Genomic DNA, 19536 nt, shown 5'->3' on the forward strand with positions numbered 1-19536 from the left:
CCCATTAAGTCACTTTGACTCAAACAATGACGGATGGTGCGATCTGACACTGATGTTCCTTGAGCTCTGTTCCTTTAATCTCTTTAGAAGTTTTTCTGGGCTCTTTTGTTACCATTCATATTATCTGTCTCTTTGATTTGTTATCAGTTTTCCTCCTGTGGCCACGTCCAGGGAGGTTGTCTACAGTCCCATGGATCTTAAATTTCTAAATAATATGTGCAACTGTAACAGACCCAGGTTCTGGGCCTGTTGAGCAGATTAAATATACCTGTGAAACACAGGGAAATGATGAGAGGCGACAGTGAAGGTTGTTCTTTGCCACGCTTCTGCCATATTTATTAATACAAACTTGCAACAAAACATAATTTACATTTTATCTTTAACTTTATGGAACATTTACTCAAACTCTACAATTTTACAATTTCTAACAATGTCGGAGTCTTATGGAGCCCATCTACTAAAAAACTTGAAGCTGCCCATCCAACACACAGCCTCGCCTTAACACGTTTTTCCACGCATTTTTTTACCATGCTAAAAACTCAAAAATATACGGTAGTTACCGAATTAATTATTTCCCCACATTTAGCTGTGTTTGTTATTTGTTTTCTGTTACCCATATCATGTGGTTTTTAGTTGGTTACAAACCTGTGAAACACAGGGAAATGATGAGAGGCGACAGTGAAGGTTGTTCTTTGCCACGCTTCTGCCATATTGGAGAAGGGGGACCTCTGACCCCACAAAACCGTCTCCCAAAACGAAGCGCCACCTACTGGCGTGAGGGCGTAATTACTCAAAACATTATCTCCCAAATGAAACTTTTCCATTATATAAAAAACTAAAACATAATGTGAACACATTACTGTGTGTCACACACTCCCTGACAAATAAAAATGGCTCCCGACATTCAAAATACAAACAAATACAGTTCATAAACTTAAATCCAAAATCCAACACTCTTAACATGGTATGGGTGTAGTATAGGTGTGTGGAATGAATGAATGAATGTATGGCATGTAAGGCGTAAAGCCAGCACCGAATGGAATGAGAGGTGTGGGCACCCATGGCTGATATGGCATGTACGGTGTGAGTGTGGAAACCATGGCATGTGGCTCTAGTGAAGGTTCACCAAGTGACGGATATGTAAACATTTCTCTCGGCCTCTTTTCCCTAGTTGATCTCCTTACTTCAGTCTGTGGATCAACTATAGGTATCTGTGGGGGTGCTGGGGCTCCAGTATCACCCCCTTCACTTTCTTCTTCAGAATGAGTTGGTGAAGCCTGTATCACAGGAACAGGTGGCATCTGTGGCACCAGTGGAATGTCTCTTTCAGCCCGTGAGTGTTCCCCAGCTCCTATGTTCTCTCTAACAGGTGGCGGGAAACAGTTACTTGTGGTCTCAGGGACTTGGCTTATCAATGGCAAGTCAGGTTGGCTAAAGTCAGCATCCCTCCCCAGTTGACCAATCTGCCTAGGAAATCTTAACCAGTAACCTCCTGTGTCCTCGTCAGAGTCTGAGTTGCTAGAGTCACTTTTCTGCATGTCTCTATCATTCAACTGAGTCTTTTTCTGCATTTTCTGTCTTTTGGATGTGGGCCCTACTCTGGTAGGTGGAGTTTCTACTGGAAGGTCATTAACCAGTAATAACAGGTTACGATGGAGGACCCTAGTCTTACTCCCATCACTGCTCTCAGGGTACACTACATACACTGGATTGTCACCCACTTGCTCTTTAACTAAATAAATGGTCTTCTCCCAGAAAGAACGTAACTTCCCTGGTCCCCCTCGTTCACTAAAGTTCCTAACAAGAACCCTATCTCCAGGCTGCAAAACAACACCTTTAAGCTTTTTGTCATAGTAGGACTTGCCTCTGGCACTAGAAAGTCTACTCTTCTCACTTGCTATCTTGTACGCCTCTGTCATTCTTTTTGCCCACTTATCTGAATAGCTCTGGTGTGACAATGTCTGTTTCTCCCCAACTAAACCAAATAAAATGTCTACTGGGAGTCGTGGGTGGTGTCCAAACAACAAAAAGTAGGGGGAAAACCCGGTGGATTCGTGTCGCGTACAATTATATGCGTGAACTACATGTTGCAAGTGGTCTTTCCAATGGTGTTTCTCTTTTTCACCTAATGTCCTTAGCATCTGTAGAAGTGTCCTATTAAACCGCTCAGCGGGATTACCCTGAGGGTGATATGGTGACGTTCTCGAGTGTCCAGTTCCAGATTTCTCTCGCAGAGTTTTAAAAAGTTCATTTTCAAATTCACGACCTTGGTCGTGATGCAGTCGCGCTGGGTATCCGAAACGTGGGATGTACTCTCCGAAGATGCGCTCAGCTGCCGTCTTTCCGGATTTGTTCTTAGTCGGGTATGCCTGGGCGTACCGGCTGAAGTGGTCTACGACCACGAGGATATATTCATATCCCCCTCTGCTGGGCTCTAGATGGAGATAGTCGATGCAGACCAGATCCAATGGTGAGGATGATGTGATGGTGCCCATGGGAGCACGAACAGGAGCTGTTGGCTTCTTGCTGATAATACATGGACACTTTCTCGTGACATAATCCTCAATTTCCTTTTTCATGTACGGCCAGTAAAATCTGTCTTTTGCCAAAGCTAGTACTCTCTCTGTGCCAATATGTCCCATTTTGTCATGTAGATGTTTTAACACAGTCTCTTTGTATTTGGCTGGGAGCACTAGTTGTTTTCTGTCACCACTCTGCCTGTACATGAGTCCATTTTCAAAATGTAGCTTATTCCACTCCTGTAACACTTTTCTCGTTGTCTTGCTCACAGAGTTTCTGATCTCATTTGTTAAGACTGACACTTTCTCTTTCAATCTTATTATCTCACCTACAGTTTTGTCCTCTCTTTGTGCTTTAGCAAGCTCTTCTTGGCTTATTGAAGGGACAAATGACTGTGACTCTGGGGTTACATTCGCAGCGATGGCTAAGACAGCGGCCCATGCAACATCACTGTCCTGAGCTACTTTAGCTCCACTCCAGGTGGCTTGAATTACATTAGGTGACAGTTCTTCAGTGCACTCATTTACATACTTGTCGATATTGAGGGGCAGACGAGACAACGTGTCAGCGTCCACATTTGTCTTTCCTGGCCTGTACTTGATCTCAAAGCGAAAGTCGGACAGTTCCCCAACCCAGCGATGGCCCACAGCATTGAGCTTCGCTGTGCTCATTACATAAGTTAATGGATTGTTGTCAGTGTATATTGTAAAGTAAGGGGCGTAGTACAGGTAGTCTCTAAAACGCTCGCACACTGCCCATTTAAGAGCAAGGAACTCTAACTTGCCACTGTGGAGACGATAGTTTCTTTCAGCTGGCGACAGTGTCCTGGAGCCATACCCGATGACTCTCAACTTCCCGCTCTGGCGTTGGTACAGCACAGCACCTAAACCCTGCTCCGAGGCGTCTGTGTGAAGACAGAAGGGTGAGTTGAAATCAGGGTAGGCCAAAACAGGAGGGCTTGTGAGCATGTTAATCAACTGTTCAAGTACTTGTTGGTGTTCACTAGTCCACTCTATCGGGGCCCTGGATGACAACTGGGGACCTCTTGTCTTTGGCTGACGGGACTGGTGTACTGACCTGCCTGGTTTGACTTTTAACAGTTCGTAAACAGGCTTTGCAATGCGAGAAAAGTCCTGTATATAGCTACGATAATAGCTTAGAAAACCCAGTAGGCGCCTTACATCACCAACTGTCTGGGGCGTCTTCGTCTTTAGTGATTTAACTGCCTCTAAGTCTTTTGGGTCAATCTTCACACCCTCAGCTGACACTAAGCGACCTACATATCTCACTTCTCGACGGAATAATTCACATTTTTCAGGTCTCAACTTAACACCATGTCTCTGGAGTGCTTTCAAAACTTGCCTAACGCCCTCAACATGCTCTTCAAAGGTTGGTGCATAACACAAAAAGTCATCTAAGTACGGAATGCAGCAATTGTCTCTGAGTGAACTTAACATTTCCTCCATACTTCTCTGAAAGGCGGCGGGTGCGTTTGAAAGGCCGAAGGGTATTCGAACCCACTCATAAAGCCCCCAGGGCGTGACGAAGGCTGTCAGATGTCGTGAGCCTTCCGCCATAAATCCCTGGTGGTACGCCTTGCCCTGATCAAGAATACTGAACCAGGAGTGCCCCCCCAAGGTGTCGGTCAGGTCTTGGATCCGTGGGAGAGGGTGCTTGTCGGGAACAGTTTTCTGATTCAACAAGTGGTAGTCAATGCAAAGACGTAATGAGCCGTCCTTTTTGCGGACGCAAACGACAGGAGCTGCGTAAGGAGATTTTGATTTAATAATCCACCCTTTAGCGAGAAGGTCCTGGATGTACTCTTTCACTTCAGAAAACAAAGGCTTCGGCACAGAGGAGTAAGCTTTTTGTACAGGGATGTCATCTTTGAGACACAGTGACATTTGTAGGCTTGGGATGCAGCCGATGTCGTCAGCATCCTTCGCAAAAGATGGTGACTCCTCATACAACATCTTTGCTACAGTCTCCTGTTGCTCTCTCTCAAGATGGCTTAAGTCTACTGGTGGTTGCCACAAAGTTTCTGGGCGCTTTGTCTCAGTTTGAGCAACAACAGCTATACTGTCTTCAAAGTCCCTATCATCTAATAAGTCTGTCTCAATCACTTTCTTTATTGGCTGAATACTGCCTATCGCAGACTTTCTGGTTAGGACAATATCATGTTTAGTGTGGTTTTCTAGTGGCACAGTTACATAAGGTACTTTGCTGGGCTGGATCTCTAGGAGACCTTCACCTAGTCCTAACTGTTGTAACTGGACACAACTCTCCTCAGGTTCAAACAAAACTAAAGACTCACTCGGGTCGAGCTGAGGTGGGACTCTACACTTAACCCAGGTAGTACTGCCTGCGGGGATTACAGTGTCTTTGTACCCCAGTCTCACACGACCTTGAGCAGTGTTCTGTTTACTAGTCTGGATAAAATGTACCATACCCTGAGCATCATCGACTGGAATAGACAACGCACCCCCGAGTAGCTTAGCTAAGTTAGAGGCTGCATGCTCAGGACTACCTTGGATCAGTACTTCCACTACATTGAAGCCTATGAGTGGCGTTTCCAAAGGCTGTGAACTGACTAGAAAAGGCACATTTAACGAAAGCTCCGGATCCTCATTACCTGGCAAGTTCACAGTTAAGATAACCCACCCATCAAAAGGTAAACGCTGCCCATTAACCGCATACACTTTTGGCACCTTCCCACTCTGCGTTAACTCCATTAGCTCTGATATAGGGCGGACATTAACGTTTGGGAGATACCTGTTCTTCCAAGCCCTGTCTATCAAGCTAACCTGAGCCCCAGTATCCACAAGAGACTAACAGTTAAACCATTAAGGAGACACTTTGTTGTCGCTTTCTTCCCTAATAGTTTTACTATTGGCTCATTGTTACCTACTGTGCACTTAGATGGTTCTTTGTTTTTCTTCTCGAATGACTTTTTCACTTTCGCATGGTTCACCTTTGGTTTTGGTGTAGTCTCTGTGTCAAGGTGGGACTCGGGTGTTGCCCCGGTTACCGCTGGTCCCTCCGCAGCAACCGGCTCTCGTTTCCCTGCGGCTTTGGACGTTTCAAGCAGCCGATGACTCTGTGGCCTTCCTCGCCACATGAGAAGCAGTGGTTGCAGCTCTGGGAACCTGTCTGGACACACTTGGCACAAGCATACAGTCTCTCTGTCCTTGTTGCAGGTGGTTTGGATGCATTATTAGAACGCTCCTTTAAAACTGTCTCTGCAAGTGTATCGACAACTTTTGTGAGCGCGTCAATCTTTTCTGAAAGGTCTTTGACAGTGTCGGTTTTAGGGTTTTGGTCTATAGTGTCTTTCTTTGTTTGCTTTGCTTTGACTTCATCCACATTCACAACATGAGCAGTGCCATGTTTCTGTCATTGTGTGGGACCCAACCTACGATGGCGCTCACTTTCTTCACTAGTTACTTTCATTACATGTTTTAAGATTGTCTCGTCAGTGACAGCTTGATCTGCAAGTAAGGGCTTGAGTTCTCTTCTGATATTATTGTCCTTGTGTCCTATGCCTTGATAAACTGTGTGTAGGAAGACACCTTGAACTGTTTCGGGCGTGTACTTAATCTCTGATTCCGGCTTTTTGGACTCAAAAAGGATTCTTTGTTTTAAGCCAATCACACGATAGAGGAATTGTTGAGTTGTTTCATTCTCCTTCTGTTTTGTACAAATAAGCTCTTGGAACAGTTCCATACTATTCCTCTCACCAAGATGTGACTGCAAAAATCCCTTTAGCTCAGCGACTGTCATGTCATCTTTGTTAACTAGCATGTCCTTGAAATCTCCAGGTTTAATAATCTTTAGTATGCCCCTCAAAATCTCTGACTCTGTGAAGTTTTCTTTTATGCCTTCTTCTATTTGCCTGCAGACACTGTTGTAGCTAATATCTGATGAGTGATCACCGATCTGGCCTCCCTGAACCTTAAACTCACGTCTTTGCATATAAGGTAGGTCTCGGAGGGAAACTACCGGACTGGCAGTTGATTTGACATAATTTTGTGGGGTGTGCACGTCTTCAGAATGTTGCACTTTGGGATTTGCCACTAAACTCTGCAATGTCTTGCTAACCTGCTCATAGTCTGAAATAAGTTTGAGGACATCACCTTGTGACAAGCTAACACTACTGCTACTATCCATAGGTGGTTGCACAGCGTCCAGCTCGCGGCTCCCTTGGGGAGGAGGTGGGGTAAGAACCTGTTGTGGCGCTCCCTCGGTTGTCTCAACAACAGCCGTCTGGTCACTGGGTGGGCATAGGAGGTCATTTACAAGGTCCCTTAAAACCAACAACTCTGTCATCCCACTGTCCTCTGCTTCTAACAATGTCTTACTGTACATAAAGGAGTTGATGTGCTCAAAACATCCTTCTGCGTCTCCACTTGACAACTCCGAAGAATCCTTGCCTGGTCCAGCACCTACATTTGAAGCAATCTGGAAAAGTTGGTCAGGTGACAGTGCGAACAGGCCTTTTCTGATTTCCCACACCAGGCTCTTTCTCTCGCTGTCTGCCATGGTGTCTCCTCCAGCACTCTGTGACAGGTCACTCTCAGCAGGTTTGATATGTGAGGATCAGCTCCACTGGTGAGGAACCAATCCCCGTACGGGCCACCAAGAATCTGTAACAGATCCAGGTTCTGGGCCTGTTGAGCAGATTAAATATACCTGTGAAACACAGGGAAATGATGAGAGGCGACAGTGAAGGTTGTTCTTTGCCACGCTTCTGCCATATTTATTAATACAAACTTGCAACAAAACATAATTTACATTTTATCTTTAACTTTATGGAACATTTACTCAAACTCTACAATTTTACAATTTCTAACAATGTCGGAGTCTTATGGAGCCCATCTACTAAAAAACTTGAAGCTGCCCATCCAACACACAGCCTCGCCTTAACACGTTTTTCCACGCATTTTTTTACCATGCTAAAAACTCAAAAATATACGGTAGTTACCGAATTAATTATTTCCCCACATTTAGCTGTGTTTGTTATTTGTTTTCTGTTACCCATATCATGTGGTTTTTAGTTGGTTACAAACCTGTGAAACACAGGGAAATGATGAGAGGCGACAGTGAAGGTTGTTCTTTGCCACGCTTCTGCCATATTGGAGAAGGGGGACCTCTGACCCCACAAAACCGTCTCCCAAAACGAAGCGCCACCTACTGGCGTGAGGGCGTAATTACTCAAAACATTATCTCCCAAATGAAACTTTTCCATTATATAAAAAACTAAAACATAATGTGAACACATTACTGTGTGTCACACAACTGTAGTCACAGGAACATCAAGATGCTTGGAGATGGTCTTATAGCCTTTACCTTTAACATGCTTGTCTATAATTTTTTTTCTAATCTCCTAAGACAACTATATACACCATGTCACCAAACAGCACAGTGATGACCTGTAGCCCTATATATAGGCCCACTGACTGATTGTAGACACCTGTGATGCTAATTAGTGGACACACCTTGGATTAACATGTCCCTTTGGTCACATTATTTTCAGTCTTTTCTAGGGGTACCATCATTTTTGTCCAGGCCTGTTTCATGAGTTAAGTTTTTCAGTTAAGTTTATTTTTTCTGTTGAAGCATGGTTGAAAAACAATATCTGACTTTCATTGGTTAAATTTCATAGAATTTTTATTTATTATTACTTTTGTCAGATTCAAGTTATTTCTGTGACCATTGTGAGTTTTTCCTTTCATTAACTGAAGGGTACCAATAATTTTGTCCATGTGTGTATGATTAGGGATGTCATCTGATGATTTGATTTAATGATTGATTTGGTTTAGGTGGAGAACTGTAACTATGCAGTGGAGCTGGGCAAAACCAAAGCTGGATTCTCATTGGTTGGAATTGGAGGAGAAGATATTTATAATGGTGTCCAAAATCTAACGCTAAGTCTGATCTGGCAACTCATGAGAAGGTAATCATCTTCACCGTCTGATTCTCTCCTCTGCATCCTCTGCACGATCTGCCTCTCTCTCCTGCATCCTCTACTCCAGTGGTCCCCAACCACCGGGCCGTGGACCAGTACCAGTCCGTGGATCAATTGGTACCGGGCCACCGGCCGTCCAAGAAATAATTAATTATTTCCGTTGTATTTATTATCTGAGTCTGAAATCGTTTATTTTGAAAAATCTGTTATTTTGAAAAATGACCGGATTCTCTCGGTTACATTTCCGTCACTTGAGCGCCGACAACTTAACCACTTAGCGTTCCGACGGCCCGCCCGCGTTACACGTTACAACTTTACAGCAATGTACGTTATTTCTGCGTCACCCACACAAACAATCTACACATCAAATGAAAGCTACGGCATTCATCTTTCTGAATATGTAAACCATTTACACCTCAAGTCACCACAGTGCTGACAGGAAAGCCGTTTTTACAGAGAAGTCAGAAATGTGGATTTGGACTTCACGTACCATTGAGCGCTCTGGTTCTGTCAAACATCAACATATTCACACAAAGTTGGTCTCATTTGTTCCGTAAAGGTCCAGAGAATATAATCCAGTCAAGAAATTATGTCCACAAAGGAAGTTAGAGCCTCCATGTCCAATCTGCTGCAGAAAAGTGAAATCTGTTCCATCACTTCTCTGCGTAAAAACACGAGACTGGATATAAAGATCCGCGCGTAAAATTACGCGCGCGTATTGCGTAATTTTACGCAGCAGTTTTGTGTTTTAAACATGACGAAACGGACAAAACAAAGGAAGTACGCGACCGAGGACACTGTGGATGTTTGTACAAGTTAAACTAGAGGCATCTCGGACCCGGAGCGGTTCATGGAGTGGAACCGAGTGAAGATCTCATGATGGACTGAGGAGTAGAGGGACCTTATGTTTTGATGGACTGAATGCTGTTCCTGATCGGTAAGCGTGGTTTATTCTGCTATTAACTTAATTGTGGACCCCCTGGTCCATGATAAAATTTTCAAGCGTTGGCCGGTCCGGGTTGGGGACCACTGCTCTACTCCATCTAACCTTCTTCTCTGCATCCTCTGCTACAACTGACCCTTTCCTCTGCTTCATCTGCTCCATCTGACCCTCTCCTCAGCATCCTCTGCTCCATCTGACCCTCTCTTCAACATCCTTTGCTCCATCTGACCATCGTCTCTGCATCTTCTGCTCCATCTGACCCTCGCCTCTACATCCTCTGCTCCATCTGACCATCGCCTCTGCATCCTCCTCTCCATCTGACCCTCGCCTCTGCTCCATCTGACCATAATCTCAGCATCCTTTGGTCTATCTGAGCTTCTCCTCAACATCCTCTGCTCCATCTGACCCTCTCCTCAGAATCCTTTCCTCCTTCTGACCTCTTTTGCATCCTCTGCTCCATCTGACCCTCTCCTCTGCATCCTCTGCTCCATCTGACCTCCACTGTATTCTCTGCTCCATCTGACCCTCTCCTCTGTATTCTCTGCTCCATCTGACCCTCTCCTCTGTATTCTCTGCTCCATCTGACCCTCTCCTCTACATCCTCTGCTCCATCTGACCCTCTCCTCTGCATTCTCTGCTCCTTCTGACCTCCACTGTATTCTCTGCTCCATCGGACCCTCTCTTCAACATCCTCTGCTCCATCTGACCCTCTCCTCTGCATCTTCTGCTCCTCCTGACCTCCACTATATTCTCTGCTCCATCTGACCCTCTCTTCAACATCCTCTGCTCCATCTGACCCACTATATGTCTTCTGCTCCATCTGACCCTCACCTCTGTTCCATCTGACCCTCTTCTCTCGTATTTTTTACTTCCAGATACACTTTGAACGTCCTATCAGATCTCGGTGATGGTGAAGTGGCTGGTGAGGACTTAATCGTGTCATGGGTGAATGAGACTCTACAGGCAGCAGGAAAAAGCTCATCAATCAAAAGCTTTAAGGTATTTTTTGTTTCTAATTCTAAGAAGCAAAATTATTAGTAATTAAAATTAAAGCTTGCAGCTTTAATTTTAATTTTGCCTCCCCTAAGGATCGCATTTTTCAACCCCTGAACATGAACGAAAAGCCCCACATATAGGTATAAGATCGACCGACCGGCTTGGCGAAAAATTTCATAAAATTGGCATCGCGACAATGTCAACCGGCTCGACAGTGCCACCTAGAAAATTTTACATTTTCAAATGAATTGGGAGCCGACACACATTTTATGCCCTAACTCGATGAATTTCACACCATTGATAGAGCTCATAGAGATAAGCAAAAAAGCCAAAGATAGTGCTGCCCTAGGGCGGACAGGAAGTTGGCCATATTGAATTGAAAATTCGCCAATTTTTTCGCTGCATGTTTTCAAAATGTATCTAGGGTGCAAGACGTGGACCAAAAAATAATATTATGGGCATAAGCTGAAATTCTCATCACACACGTTATATGAGGGTATTAATAGAATGCACTAAAAACTGTTATCAAAATGAACACCATAGTGCCCCCTACCCATAAGGTGAAACGCCAACATTATCCAATTCCTATGAAATTTTGGGAATCAATTGGTGGCATGAGGAGAACCAAAAAATTACATTATGGCCATGGGTTATTTTCCACGGTTGGTCACCAGCGGCGCGATGAATTGAAAAGAAATTCCCATGGCACTTTGACTTGCATGTCTATGAAACGTATCTGGTCCTAGGTTTTCATCTGAATGAGCTCAAACTCCACATGCCACATCTATAGAGGTTGCTCATCAATAATCATCCACGTTTTGGAAATATTCATTATGGTTCTGGTGTAGTTCGCTGTCAAAAAATCACTTCATTATTGGATTGAAATTCCCACACCACTTTCACATACGTGAAACCTAACTAGTACTAGGTTTTTCATCCAAATTACCTCAAACTCCACATACAGCATGTACATATGTTGTTTGTCAATAATCATCCACGTTTTGTGGATATTTTTTATGGTTTACATGTAGCAGGCCCTCAAAGTATGACTTCATCATTGGATTAAAATTCCCACTCCACTTTCACATACTCGCCTAAAGGATTATTAGGAACACCTGTTCAGTTTCTCCTTAATGCAATTATCTAATCAACCAATCACATGGCAGTTACTTCAACGCATTTAGGGGTGTGGTCTTGGTCAAAACAATCTCCTGAACTCCAAACTGAATGTCAGAATGGGAAATAAAGGTGATTTAAGCAATTTTGAGCGTGGCATGGTTGTTGGTGCCAGACGGGCTGGTCTGAGTATTTCACAATCTGCTCAGTTACTGGGATTTTCACGCACAACCATTTCTAGGGTTTACAAAGAATGGTGTGAAAAGGGAAAAACATCCAGTATGCAGCAGTTGTGTGGGCAAAAATTACTTGTTGATGCTAGAGGTCAGAGTAGAATGGGCCGAGTGATTCAAGCTGATAGAAGAGCGACGTTGACTGAAATAACCACTCGTTACAACCCAGGAATGCAGCAAAGCGTTTGTGAAGCCACAACATGCACAACCTTGAGGTGGATGGGCTACAACAGTGGAAGACCCCCACCGCGTACCACTCATCTCCACTACAAATAGGAAAAAGAGGCTACAATTTGCACGAGCTCACCAAAATTGGACAGTTGAAGACTGGAAAAATGTTGCCTGGTCTGATGAGTCTCGATTTCTGTTGAGACATTCAAATGGTAGAGTCAGAATTTGGCGTAAACAGAATGAGAACATGGATCCATCATGCCTTGTTACCACTGTGCAGGCTGGTGGTGGTGGTGTAATGGTGTGGGGGATGTTTTCCTTGGCACACTTTAGGTCCCTTAGTGCCAGTTGGGCATCGTTTTAAATGCCACGGGCTACCTGAACATTGTTTCTGACCATGTCCATGCCTTTATGACCACCATGTACCCATCTCTGATGGCTACATCCAGCAGGATAATGCATCATGTCATAAAGCTCGAATCATTTCAATTGGTTTCTTGAACATGACAATGAGTTTACTGTAGTACAATGGCCCCCACATTCACCAGATCTCAGCCCGATAGAGCATCTTTGGGATGTGGTGGAACAGGAGCTTCGTGCCCTGGATGTGCATCCCACAAATCTCCATCAACTGCAAGATGCTATCCTATCAATATGGGCCAACATTTCTAAAGAATGCTTTCAGCACCTTGTTGAATCAATGCCACGTAGAATTAAGGCAGTTCTGAAAGCGAAAGGGGGTCAAACACCATATTAGTATGGTGTTCCTAATAATCCTTCAGGTGAGTAGATGGATGGATAGATAGATAGATAGAATCTCCTCCTCACCCTCCGCGGGTGGTCTCATCCCCTCTTTTCCACTCTCAGGACCTCTACCAGAGGCCTGGGAGCTTGAGGGTTCTACGCAGTATCTTTCCTGTTCCTAGTACGGCACTTTTCTAGACTGAGATGTAGCCACTCCTCCAGTTTGGGGGTCACTGCCCCGAGTGCTCCGATGATACCTTCACCTTCCAGGTCTTCTCCAGCTCTTCTTTGACCCCCTGGTATTTCTCTAGTTTCTCATGTTCCTTTTTCCTGATGTTCCCATCATTTGGTACTGTGATGTCCACCACAATGGCTTTGCTCTGTTGTTTATCCACCACCACAGTGTCTGGATGGTTCCCCATCACCATTCTGTCAGTCTGTATCTGGAAGTCCCACAGGATCTTGGCTCGATCATTCTCCACTACCTTTGGAGGTGTTTCCCACCTTGACCTTGGGGTTTCCAGTCTGTATTCTGCACAGATGTTTCTGTACACTATGCCCGCCACTTGGTTTTGCCGCTCCATGTATGCTTTCCCTGCAGCATCTTACACCCTGCAGTTATGTGCTGGATTGTCTCAGGGACCTCTTTGCACAGCCTACACCTTGGGTCTTGTCTGGTGTGGTAGATGTGGGCCTCTATCGCTCTGGTGCTCAAGGCCTGTTCCTGTGCAGCCAGGATGAGCCTCTGTGCTGTCCTTCAGTCCAGGTTTCTCAAGCCATTGGTAGGATTTCTTGATATCAGCCACTCCAGTTCTGTTCTGATGGTACATCCCGTGCAGGGGCTTGTCCTTCCATGATGGTTCCACCAGCACCTCTTCCTCTGCATTCCACTGTCTGAGACATTCGCTGAGCACATCATCTGTTGGGGCCTTGTCCTTGATGCACTTATGGATCTTGAATGTTTCATCCTGGACTGCAGCTCTCACACTCACTAGTCCTCGGCCTCCATCCTTATGGCTCGCGTACAGTCTCAGGGTGCTGGATTTGGGATGGAACCCGCCATGCATGGTCAGGAGATTTTGGGTCTTAACATCTGTGGTCTGTTTCTCCTCCTTTGGTCAGCTTATGATTCCTGCTGGGTATCTGATTACTGGCAGGGAGTAGCTGTTTATTGCCTGGGTTTTGTTCCATTGAGCTGACTCTTTAGGACTTGCTTTACTCGTCTGAGGTATTTGGCCGTGGCTGCTTTCCTTGTTTCCTCTTGTTGCCATTTGCTTGTGGGATACCAAGGTACTTGTAACTGTCCTCAGTGTCTATTGTTCCTTCTGGGAGGGAGACCCCTTCTGTGTGGACTACCTTCCCTCTCTTTGTCACCATCTGGCTACACTTCTCAAGCCCGAATGACATTCCAGTGTCTGTGCTGTAGATCCTGGTGGTGTGGATCAGTGAGTCGATGTCTTGCTCCTTCTTAGCGTACAGCTTGATGTCATCCATATAGAGGAGGTGACTAATGGTGGCTCCATTCCTGAGTCAGTATCCATAGCCAGTGTTGATGATTTGGCTGAGGGGGTTCAGGCCTATGCAGAACAACAGTGAGGAAAGTGCATCTCCTTGGTATATGCCACATTTGATGGTCATTTTATATTTATATATATATATATATATATCTCACAGGACTCAGGGATCAGCAGCAGTGAGCCCATAGTGGACCTAATCGATGCCATCCAGCCCTCCAGTATCAACTTTGACCTGGCTAAAAGAGGAGATGATCTGACGGATGAAGACAAGCTGTCCAACGCCAAGTATGACAATACATGATTTAAGTTGAATCAGGGTTATTTATAGAGTGGAGGCCAGGTCAGAATTCTATGGTGAAATTTGCTGTTTTAGGCCACAGGTTCATGGTTACTATCTTGGTAATTGCTGGGCAAAGTTCACTGTCTTCTTTGTCAGCATAAATAAACAAAAGTAAAATTGTTTTTTACAGTATCTTCAGAAAGTGGTGCTATTATTCAACACCGAGGACGTGATAGTTGTCAATTAAAAGAACTAACCAATAAAATTAATATGGCAAGTTTGTAGAGTCAATCAATCACAAATAATGATAAGATTCAACAGTTGTGGATCATAAGATTTCAAGTAAAAAAGTAAATCTCCCATAGAGGCACATGCTCTCAATGCACCATCTTAATTGTTTTGTTATATTTTCTTAAACATCAACTTTGATTATGAAATATTGCACAAACAGTTCTCACCCAGTGGCAGGTTTCATGATGTAGAAATAATTAGTGTAAAAATATTGTACATTGTGCAGTTTCTCATTCAGAGCTGCTTTCTCTTTCAGATATGCGATCTCTATGGCCAGAAAAATCGGTGCCAAAGTTTATGCTCTGCCTGAAGACATAGTGGAGGTGAACCCCAAAATGGTGATGACCATCTTTGCTTGTCTGATGGGACGAGGTATGAAGAAGGTCTAAACCAGGTGTACACCAGATCAAACTAGGTCTAAACCAGGTCCAAAACCAGTATAAACTGGGTCAAAACGATATCTAATCCAGGTCTAAACAAGGTCTGAACCAGATCTATACCAGGTCTAAACTGGGTTTAAACCAGGTCTAAACCAGGCCTAAACCAGGCCTAAACCAGGTCAAAACTAGGTCTACACCAGGTCTACATCAGATCTATACCAGGTCTAAACCAGGTCTAAACCAGGTCTAAACCAGGTCTAAACCAGGTCTAAACCAGGTCTAAACCAGGTCTAGACCAGGTCTAGACCAGGTCTAGACCAGGTCTAGACCAGGTCTAAACCTGGCCAAAATGAGAGCTAACCTAAATATATTTTTACATATTTCAATTTCTAGGATTTTCTTTGCATTTCATAACTGAGGTATGAAATTGAGACCGCTGGATTCCATACATAGATTTGGTCATGTCCTTAAAGACAAGGAGGTGCCAGATCCTCCACCCAAAATGTTGCATAGTTAACCTTTAAAATATACTAATTTCTCTGTCTTGTCCACATTGTGTTTTCAAAATTACATTACAAACTAGATTTTATTAACTTGTCATTCAATCTTTTAATACATTAGTGGATGAATGTGTAGCCTTATTTTTTTAAATAGGCCATACTGAATTAAATACTTATTAGATCCCAAGGAGCACTTTTTTGTGTTTATCAAACTGAGCAAATGGTCAATTTCCTGCCTAACTGTGATACTATCAATACAATACTGCTTACTATCAAACAAGGGATGTCTAATAAAGTTTTTTTCAGAACTGTGTTGGTGTTTTGACTCTGTAAACTAACAGTAAAATTACATATATTTTTGTTGACTAAAACTGTGACAAAAAGTACTGATCTAGACCAGAATTAACAAATGGGACATTGAAGACAAGATTTAACCAGCTGTTTTTCAAATCCCTGAGCCCCAAATGAGACTATACAGTGGCCTGCAAAAGTATTCATCCCCCTGGAACTTTTCCCACATATTGTCACATCACAACCACAAATTTTCTTAGCATTTTATGTAAATGAACAACACAAAATGGCAAAGTGAGAAGTGGAAGGAAATATTACAAGATATTACAAGATTTCCAAATTTCTTAAAAATAAAAAACTTAAAAGTGCAGCGTACAAAAGTATTCAGCCCCCTTTTTCTTGAATGCAACTAATTGCTTTTAGAAGTTGCCTGATGATTTTGGAAAGTGAATGTTGATTTAATTACTAAAAAGAGTCCACCTGTGTGTAATCTTGTCTCAGTATAAATGCAGCTGTGCTGTGAAAGCCACAGACGTGGCGACAGTGCGTTAACGTAAACGCACGCAGCAGTTGACATGGCGTAGGGGAGTGGGTGAGCTCGGTGGAGTGTCGCAGCGAGGAAGCGGGAAATTTGAATTTGTTTGGGTAGTTGGTTAATCGCGTCGGCTTTAATAGTTTCTTGAGCTTGGATAAACTCAAATACCAGTAGGTGCTGGGTGGAGGAAGGTTGGATGGCCACTCTTTCTTGGGAAAGGGGAGGCAGAATGGCTGGAAAAAGGGAAAGAGCAGATACCTCACTTGAAAAAGACTCTGATTGGTCAATGAAAATTGTAAAAGCTACAGAGGATTTTAAAGTTATTTTCAAGCTAAAAGGGGGAGGCTTTAGAGGTGTAAATCCGATTAAGGTTGTTGAATCTCTTAAAAATATGGTGATGGGCTGGATGCTCGAGTCTTATCAAGTGGGGCACTTCTGGTTACCTGTAAAGATAAGGATCAAAGTGGGAAAGTGAGGAAAATAACGATTGCAGGACACAAAGTTGATGCTACAGTAGTTGAAAGTAAGGAGGTTATCAAAGGAGTAATCTATGGAGTGTGCGCAGAAGTGACTGAGAAGGAAATACAGAATAATGTAAAGGGTGGAAGTGTGGACAGTGTTAAAAGGTTTAACGTTCGTGAGGGTGGGAACCCCAATGCCCCAGTTTTTGATATCTTTCCTAGGCTAAGTGTTGCCTGCGCTAAATGTGGAGGGGATCATGATCTAGTGGCATGCGAAGTTGAAAGGCCTATGTGTTGTATTGTGGGGAAAACCATATGGCTTCTTCTAGAGAGTGTCGCCAATTTGTGAACGCTAAAACAAGTGCAGGGGGTCAGAAATCAGCAGAGAATTTCATATGCTGAAGCTAAAAAAGGGTTGAGGGAAAATCTGGCATCCAAGGCGCAGCAAGTGCATCTCGAGTGGAGCCAGCAGGGGGCAGCAGTGTTAATCCTAACAGCCAAGATATTCTTGTAAATAAAGAGGCACTATTAGCATTTATTGTTGATGGTGCCCGAGACAAAAAATCAAGGTCTGATATCATTAAATCGGTGCGTGAAGCGGCTGCCAGATTCTTGGGGCTAAAAAATGACTCTCCTCAGACGCTGTATGACTCAATGAGAGCTATCCAGGTGGGAGCGAACCAGCATGTGAACCAGCATGTGAGCCAGCTCGAGAGCGAGCCAGGGAGCGAGGTATGGAGCCAGGCGACAAGCAAAGAAAACTCAGGTGAGAGAGGGCAGGAGTCAAGGGAAGAGGAGGAAGAAGGGTGTGACATAGAAGATTGGGATGATGAGGACAATATTGATGATGTTTAGTCTCCTTCTTATGGTCTGTATTCTGCAGTGGAATGCAAGAAGTTTAATTGCTAATGGGTAAGAGTTTAAGAAAGTTGTTATATTTTTTGACGTCAAGCCAGACATATTATGTGTTCAGGAGACGTGGTTGAAACCATGTTTTGATTTCTCCATTCCAGGATATAAGTGCCTTCGTAAGGACCGAGTAGATAGAGCTGGGGGTGGGTGTGCAATTTTTATAAAAACAGGGATTCAGTATAAACAATGTGAGAGTGAAGTAACTTTTGAATGTTTGATAAGAGGTATGGACAACTGAGGGGAAAATGCATATTATTAATGGGTATAACCCGTGTGAGACAGTACTAGAGGAACTTGAAGAGGTTTCCAGTAAAACAGGGACTTTAACAGTGTGGATGGGTGATTTTAATGCCCATAATCCTCTCTGGGGGAGTCAAGATAGGGACTCAAATGGGATAGTTTTGGAGGAATTTTTATTTTTGTTATTTTAAATGATGGTAGTCCTACACGTATTGATTGTAACGTGAATAAAATGTCTTGTCTTGATCTGACCTTTGTTTCCCCGGCATTGGCTAGAATAGGAGAATGGAAAGTGTGGAAAGATACAATTGGTAGTGACCATTATCCAGTGGTCACCAGGTTGCAAAAAGCTCTAGTAATAGATAATGGAGAAAGAGTGGCACGCTTTGATTTTTCCTGGGCTGATTGGGATAAGTTTAGGGAGGGCACATTAAAGAGATTGGATGAAGTGAACAGTGAAGGGTCCATTGATCAAATGACTGAGTCCTTAATTGCAATGATCATTAATGTAGCTCTGGAGTCAATCCCATGCAGGAAAAGCCCTAAAAATCGAGTTATTGTCCCCTGGTGGAACAGAGAGTGCAGTGCGGCAGTTAAAAAGAGAAAAGAAGCTTTTCTAAGAACTAAGAAAATATCCTACTCAGGAAAATGTAACTGAATACAAAAAGTGCTGTGCAGTGGCAAGAAAAGTAATTAAGGCAGAAAAAAAGAGTTGGAGGGGTTTTTGTAGTACGCTTAGGCCCAAAATGCCAGTTAAACAGATTTGGTCAAGGATCCATAAAATGTCAGGTAAGGTTGTTAACTCAGAAATCCCAGTGTTAAAGGATGGGAGCAGAGAGGCTGTGTCTAACAAAGAAAAAGCAGATATGTGCATGAAAGCTTTCCAGAGTGTGCATAATTCGCATTCTTTAAGCTTAGAAAGTCTCAAATTGAAAGAGGAAGTCTTGCGGGAAGAAGGATAGAAATTAACAGGTAGGCCAGACCCGGAGAGTTCTATAAACAAGTTCTTCTCGTTTAAGGAGCTGCGAGAGGCCATTCAAGCTGGAGCCAACACCTCACCGGGCCAAGATAGAGTGACCTATACACTTTTACAGCATTTGGATGAGGAGGTACTGGAGGAGGTCTTGGTACTTTTTAATTACATCTGGGAGACGGGGACATTACCAAAGAGCTGGAAGCATGCCATTGTAATACCAATAGTTAAGCCCGGTAAGGATCCCTCCTCTCCTTCATCTTACAGACCCATAGCTTTAACGTCGGTGATGTGTAAGGTGATGGAGAGAATGGTAACAAATAGACTTGTCTATACTTTAGAAGTTGGCGTTTTTTTTTGCAAATTATCAAAATGGTTTTAGAGTAGGTAGAAACACAATGGATTCCATAGGAGTGCTTGATCAGGACATAAGGTGCGCTATAATAAATAAGGAGGCAGTAGTAGCAG

General features: G+C 43.6%; 1 protein-coding gene across 1 annotated transcript in view; it reads left to right on the plus strand.

The window, feature by feature from the left end:
* The window catches only part of LOC117377627 (plastin-3-like), a 32884-nt gene extending 16920 nt beyond the window's left edge, over positions 1 to 15964 (plus strand). Inside the window, exons 13-16 of the mRNA XM_033974087.2 lie at positions 8340 to 8473; positions 10304 to 10427; positions 14363 to 14490; positions 15033 to 15964. Coding sequence (XP_033829978.1) covers positions 8340 to 8473; positions 10304 to 10427; positions 14363 to 14490; positions 15033 to 15165 — 519 coding nt within the window. The 3' untranslated portion in view covers positions 15166 to 15964. The remainder of the gene's footprint in view (positions 1 to 8339; positions 8474 to 10303; positions 10428 to 14362; positions 14491 to 15032) is intronic.
* Positions 15965 to 19536: the final 3572 nt, after the last annotated feature.

This window comes from Periophthalmus magnuspinnatus, chromosome 10, assembly GCF_009829125.3.
Source record: "Periophthalmus magnuspinnatus isolate fPerMag1 chromosome 10, fPerMag1.2.pri, whole genome shotgun sequence".
NCBI lineage: Eukaryota > Metazoa > Chordata > Actinopteri > Gobiiformes > Gobiidae > Periophthalmus > Periophthalmus magnuspinnatus.